At 36.2% G+C, this 7473-nt stretch overlaps 1 protein-coding gene across 1 annotated transcript in view; it reads right to left on the bottom strand.

Moving 5' to 3' along the window:
• Positions 1-7473, bottom strand: part of PHC3 (polyhomeotic homolog 3) — a 93821-nt gene that overhangs the window by 39759 nt on the left and 46589 nt on the right. Inside the window, exons 8-9 of the mRNA XM_042781759.1 lie at positions 5222-6093; positions 4879-4926 (exon numbers count right to left, since the gene is read on the bottom strand). Of these exons, the coding sequence (XP_042637693.1) occupies positions 4879-4926; positions 5222-6093 (920 nt within the window). The remainder of the gene's footprint in view (positions 1-4878; positions 4927-5221; positions 6094-7473) is intronic.

Below are 7473 nucleotides of genomic sequence, written 5' to 3'. Positions count from 1 at the left end.
AAAAAAAAAAAAACCCACTGGGTTTCCGAGGCTGTTAATCTTTTTGGAAGTAGATCGCCCCATCATCCTTCCATGGAGCAGCTGGTGGCTTGAACCGCTAACCTTCTGGTTAGCAGCCCAGTGCCTTATCCACTATGCCACCAGAGCTCCTTTTACAGACTGACATAGGTATTTTAATTTGTCATCACTTTTAATTTATTCAGCCTTTACTTATGAAACATGATAGGTCTCTGAAAGCAAAACAATTCACCTTCTTTCTTTTATATGCAAAGCTTATTATTTAAATTTACAAAGATTTCTTTCAAGGTTACTTAAGTAAGTTGATTAATATTCAATAAATGTTACTGAAATAAAAAACCATTAAACAATATTCACAAAAATTTTTAAAGTTTTCTCTAATATTGTATATATACTTTAATAAAAACCTATTGAAAAGGTTTAGAGATCTGAAGTATATAAAACTAAATACACAAATCAAGATTTTGGAAAGTAGCATAAGCCACATACTATAAAAGGGACTATGAAAAAAAAGGGGGACCAGGTTTGCTGGTCTGATAGAGCCTGGTGGAACCACTGAGACTATGGCCTCTAGCTGCCCTTCAGGTCCGGAATTGAACCCACACCTGTGGCTTCCAACCAAACAAAATACAAGCATATGAGTTGAACATTTACCTGAGGTAGATACACTCCTTGGAGAGAACAATCATGGGATAAAAAAGGGCTGTTTATGCACATGAAGACAGCTCAGGGGGCAGGAGTGCATGGATGGTAGACACAGGAAGAGGTAAATATCAGGAGGAAGTGGGAGGGGAACTGTTGCATTGTGGTAAATTGTGGTCAACGTCATGAGACAAAGTGTATGTGAACTGCCGTATGGAAAGTGAATTTGCTCTGTAAATTTTCACCCAAATCACAATTTAAAAAAACTGGGGGGACTATGAAATTTCATCCACAAAGGAACATCTTATTAACAAGTGATGGAGTTTAAAAAAAAAAAAAAAAATTGAAGTTTTTAATTCTCTAGTAAGAATAAAACAACTTTTCTTTTTGTGCCTTTAAAATTGAAAAATCCTACTTTTGCTGTTACTTTTATCAAACACAATATACAGAAGTGTAATCCAAAACAGCTATTAAGTAGGCAACATTTTTTAAAGTTATTTGTTCACGTCCTATACCTGGAAACCTGTTTCAGCAAAAGAGATCTCTCATTTTGCTTTTTGGATCCTTAGAAGAGAACACAGTCACTACGGTACAGTGCAACAATGATAGCTGCTAGCATCTGATCATGATACAAAAAAAACATGATGATAATATCCAATACAGAGGGGAAGTCACCCTCCAAAAAAGTGTCCTTGAGGTCAAGAACAGAAAGACCTTCTAATGTGGAGCATCTGCTGCAGTAGTAAAAAACCAAACTCACTGCCATCGAGCAGATTCCAACTCATAGCTACCCTTTAGGGACAGAGCAGAACTGCTCCATATGGTTTCCAAGGCAATAAATCTTTACAGAAGCAGACTGTCACATCTTTCTCCCACAGAGGAGCTGGAGGGTTCAAACCCCTGGCCAATTGGTTAGCAGCTGAATACCCTAACCACTTCAACACCAGAGCTCCTCTTTTGCTGTAGTAGTGATACATTAATTCATAAGTACCTTAATTTGGCAAAGAGTGAGGGAGATGTTGATTTAGATGTAATTACACAAGAACCTTTTTATCAACCAAGTCAATTACAACTATGTAGCATTCCTTTATTAGATATTACTTTTCTTTCAAAAGTTATTACCTTGTCTTACCATAGAGAGGTACATGGGAGGTACAGAAAACAAACATGAACCCTTTTGTACATACAGTACTGCCTTGTCAGTAAAGGCTAACATGGGTATATGGGTGGATAGACGGATGGACAGGTTGAACGATTAGGTGTGTCTATGAAATGGGGAGTATATTCAAGAACATATATAGGGTTGGCAGACAATGGTCCTGTAAGTTTATGTGAATGATCAGAATTCCCAGGTGTATAGTAGAATTGACAAGGGGAAGGTTGTGGTCACTGCTTGGTCACAGCCAGCTACCCAGAGGGACTGAGTAGTTGAACCTGTGGGCTTGGGACCATAGTGGCAGGGGACATCAAGCTCAACTGGCCTAACATACTGTACAAAACATTGTTCCACCTCCTACTTTGGTGAGTAGCGACTGAGATCTTAAAAGCTAGCAAGCTGCCATCTAGATGCAACAACGATGGGTCTCTCCTTGTCCAGAGCAAAGAAGAATGAAGAAAACCAAAATTCATGGAAACAATTAGTCCTAGCGACTGGTACACCATCCTATCTGCAGCCTATACAACTATGAGACCAGAAGAACTAGATGGTGCCCGGCTACCACTGTCATCCACTTGGAAGGGGATCTATGTAGGAGATCCTTGACAGAGAGGGAGGAACAATGTGGAACAAAACTCACAATCATTTGGAGAAAAAAAAAGGGGGGGGAGGACCACGTTTGCTGGTCTGATAGAGCCTGGTGGGACCACTGAGACTGTGGCTCCTAGCTGCCCTTCAGGTCTCAAATTGAACCCACACCTGTGGTTTCCAACCAAACAAAAGACAGGCATATGAGTTGAACATTTACCTCAAGTAGCTACACTCCTTGGAGAGAACAATCATGGGAGAAAGAAGGGCTGCTTATGCACAGGGAGATAGCTCAGGGGGCAGGAGTGCATGGAGGGATGGACACAGGGAAGAGGTAACTATGGGGAGGGAGTGGAAGGGGAGCTGTTGTATTGTGGTAAACTGTGGTCAATGTCATGAGACAAAGTATATGTGAACTGCTGTATGGAAAGTGAATTTGCTCTGTAAACCTTCACCCAAATCACAATTAAAAAAAAAAAAGTTATTGTCTTAAAATGCTGAAACATTTTCATCTTAACGCTGTCACATGTTACTTAAACATCTGCTAAGGATTTTTTAAGGAATCAAAGTTTAAACATGCATAGAATGCTAATTTAGAAAAAGTGGGAAATAATATTATAGAACAAAAAGAGCCATAACACAAATATATATTTTTAAATAATTATTAAAGAATATGTTAAAATACTTTTCATTCTTTACAGTTAAGTCTAACTATATGTCCTTCATCCAAATTTCCAAGTAAAGGCAAAATTAGTTAATGAATAAAAGAAGCAGGCAAAGGCATATCTGTCACCGATATCTGGCACAATCAGCACAAAAAAATACAGATATGAGTGCAACAACTAAAAGACTGAATAAAGAGAAGAAATGAAGGTTGCTCACAAGATCACTTTCTGTTTAGCTCATAACTGGAACGATTCTTAAACACAGCAAAATTGCCAAACTTGCCTCAAGTTTAGGAAAGGGAAACTTCCCATCTGTCTCCCTTTCCTAAATAAACTGAGGAACACTGTTTATTAGTTCTAAATTATCTACCTCATCACATCTTCGACGGCATACCACAACAACAACAACATCATATCTTACTTATTATTCCCAAATGTCAATGAAAATTTACCCTTATCTTTCAAAACTTCACATCTCTTAAGATAATGAAAGAAAAATATAGTAATTTAATAAACAGAGAAAGAAAGTTAAAAGCATGGGACCATCTAAAGCAAGTACAATGATTATTCCAGTGATACCAGGTAACATTTTCATGAAAAAAAGAAATTCCCAAAAGGAGATAACAATTTTTTTTTAATTAAAAAGGAGAAGGGTGAAAAGGAACAAAAGTGGACCTTAAATACTGTTAGCTTTAATTAATATTTAAGTTATTATTAAATTTATGGTATTTTCATTCCAAATATATTCCCTCAAAGTTGACCTTATAAAAATATAAGGAATATAAAGAAATTTTATTTTTAACTTGCAAAATCAATGCACTAGAAAGTTAAAAAACTAAATTGTATTTGATTTCTTCGAAGGTACTGTACACTTAAAGTCCATGTTTTTGTTATAATATCAACCATTAACTCTTCAAAATACCATTAAAATAAAATATAGAGATAAGATAATGAAATGACAAACATTTCTAGATTTCCACTGCTTTTCTGTCAAGTTCTTTTTTAAATAAAACTGAATGGAAAGTGGAATTCAATCTCTTTATACCTATTAAGATCAATGAGAATGGGAAAAATGAAAAATCTATGTTTCCATCCTGAGAGCCAGAATGTTTCTCATTAAGGAGCAGGCTTTGAAGCTCCTTTCTTTTTGACTTAATGGTCTTTAACCTTTAAGGGATAAATATCTCCCTTTGAAAAGATTATTTTCCTTAGAATTATGAATTTGATCATTCTAAGTAAACAGAGACCTTATTTCAATTTTTATTGTAAATTATTTTACATATTAAAAATAAAAATCCTTCAGAGAATGTTTAAAGTAAAAATTTCTCAAGATAATTTTCCTTTCTAGGTAAGATACACCATTTCAGAAGTTTGTTCCAAAGAATCTCACCACAATCTCAATTATCAAAATTTTCACTCCTTCCAATGGATTTTTTTCATTCTTAGTATTAAATTTAGCCATTGAAATTTTAAGCTTTTAAAATGAGAAGCATTTTAAGCATATATTTTCTCTTACATATAAAAAACCAGAAGTTTATTAATTCTATAAAATGGTCTATGTTTGTTGTTTGTTGTTGTTAATGTTTTTTGCAAAGTTGACTCTTTCCTAGATAAATGCTTTTCACAAAATTTTAATTACAAAACACAATTTAACAAAAAAATTACATCATACAAGCATACTTCCACCTTGAAACAAAAGCCCTTTAGAGGCCTAGAATTTCAAAATCCATACAACTAAAAGGTTAGCTAGAGAAACCATAAGCGTAAGAACATACAAGCCAACAGAAGGGATCTATGAAGGATAATCACCTTAAGAGAAAAAACTTTGTGCAGATGACACTGGTTCAAATGCATTCCCTTGGGGAAAAAAAATCAACTCTGTAAAGATAGCAGATGGATTTGTTTAAATAGTAATAAAATTAACGAGGGACTTTAATAACCATCAAACCACAAATTACCAAGCATGCAACCATACTACAACAAAATAATGGCATTTTTTTGCCCATATAGCATGTTCGTCAGACACTGACATATGGAGATTTCAAGCTTTTAAATTCATAGGCATTTAGCTCTAGCGATATAGCACAGTATAGGAAACAATAGTTTTTACTTTCAGTTCAGCAAGAAAGTCAAAGAGCTTCCAAGGGCTTACCACTGGTGGATCAACAGGTGCTGGTGGTTGTACTTGTAGGTTTACCGCAACAGTCTGTGGAGGAGGAAGAGTCTGAAATGGCAACTGGACCAAAGCTTCTGCAGCTGGAAGCTCCTCTTCTGACACCAAGGCATTCTGCACCAAAACCTGGCCCTGGGACAGAATTTCAGGCTGCACTTGTAAAGATTGCATAGACTGCAAGGATAGTGGTGGAATCTGAGTTGGAGGAGATGTCGACATCTGTGGAGGGGTTGCAATAGGGATTGGAGAGGACTGCAGGGTTGAATATTGCTGGTGTGATGTTGGAGATACAATCTGCTGACCTTGGGACACCAAGGCAGACTGCTGAACTGGGCCAATGTGTACGACAGGGGAAGCTGGAAGTGGAAGATGGGATGACAGATTCAGCTGTGCTGTAGGCTGTACCTGATTAGTAGTGGACTGCTGCAAGTTTGGCCCTGGCTGGAGAGCTGATGACACAAGAGAGTGTGGCTGAATAAGTGCTTGTGGATGAATAATTATAGTAGGAGACTGACTTGGTGAATGAGGTGGTGGAGGAGACACTACTACAGACTGCTGTGCTGACTGTGACTGGCTAGGAGACATTGTTAAAGGAGGGGGATGACTCTGAATTGGTGAACAATGTTGTGACTGGGCATTACTGGGAGCTGGAGGAAGGCCGTGGTTTTGGAGTGGTATACAGTGTTGGGATGGGGGTGGGTCTTGAGTTGGATTTTGAAGTGTGATTGGCTGAATTTGCTGCTGCTGCTGTTGTAGTATCAGCTGATGGTGGGAAACCTTGGGAGGTGGTGAATGAAGAGGAATTTGTTGATGTTTTATTAGAGAATGAGGTTGAATTGGAGAATATGAAGCTGTGAGGGAAAAAAATGAAAATTAGTAATTATTTCCAAAAATCATTTAAAAATAAATCTAAAGGAGAAAAGTAAAGTTTTCACATCAAAAGGTCATAATCATCAGAAATCTATTATAAGTCTTCCAGACAAAAGTGATTTGAAAATTTAATGACAAATAGCTTTTCCTTGTAAAACTATAAAGATTTTATATGTTAAGCTGTACTGTGATAAGGTCCAAAAGAAAACATCATGAAACAACTGATTCATACATCTGAATGTACACATGATTTATTCTTCTTAAACTTTATTAAGTCTTCAGGATATCTGCAATAACCAGCAATTTTTACCCACTTGAATTTTTTCTTTGGATGGAAAGGGGAAGAGTATTACTGAGCAAACAAAGTATATGTAAGATAATTTCAGAATCATAAAACTGCTACACTAAAACTCATAAAGGTCTCATATTTTGGAATCTCTGTGTAAATGTGATTCCAACCAATAATTGAGGTAATTACTTATAAAGCTTTCCAAGTAAGTTCTCAAATGTGAGCTGAGATGAAGAGTTTGTATTATTTGAACCATAAGAGAAAATGTTTTATATAAAAGTTTAACTCTACAAATTAAGCAAACGTGTAAATCCTGTAGCACAGTTCCGCAATGATTTAGCACTTGACTACTAACCAGAAGGTCGGCAGTTCAAACCCACTAGCCACTCTTCAGAAGGAAGATCAGGGCAATCTACTTTCACAGTGATATTGCCTCGGAAACCCAAGGAGGGGTTGCTAAGAGTCAAAGTGGCCTCGATGGCAGTGAGTTTGTAACTAAGAACTTTAGGGATCATTCCAAATCTAGAAGTGGACTAGTTTTGCTTGCAGAGAGAATGAGGCAATCAGAAGTACATATTTTCTAAATTAAGGATCTTGTTTCCAACTTCTCCAAAAAAAAAAAACCTCCAGTAATCTAAGTGATGGTATCATTTTCTCCACAGAGAAACAGCTCACAACTGGGCTAGTACATGTAAGAATTAGCATAACCAAGTTGTTAGCCCCATCATTATGCCTCTTCTGCACACTGATATGTATGATTACAAGGAAGGAGATGCTGGTGAAATCCTATTTAAATAAGAATGGAAACTGCGGTCACTAGAAGATAAACTGAAATGACCACTTAATATTAAAATATGCACATTTAAGTATCATATAAAAATCACATGTGTAAAATAGATCTAAAGAAAGGGCAAGTTTTTTTTCTTAAACTCAAAATGTTAAAATAAAGGTTACAGTGCTTTTCATCTATTTTTATATTCATCCAGATTTTTGACAATAGCCTAGTATAAATTTCCAACTTTTTTTTTAACACTTTTGTATTTGGTTGGTATTATTTAAAACTTGGGGTATC

This window comes from Orycteropus afer, unplaced genomic scaffold (assembly GCF_000298275.1).
Source record: "Orycteropus afer afer isolate SDZICR_OR568_19922 unplaced genomic scaffold, OryAfe1.0 scaffold00168, whole genome shotgun sequence".
NCBI lineage: Eukaryota > Metazoa > Chordata > Mammalia > Tubulidentata > Orycteropodidae > Orycteropus > Orycteropus afer.
The sequence above is the reverse complement of the archived record's forward strand: the minus strand, read 5'-3'. Positions and strand labels throughout refer to the sequence as shown.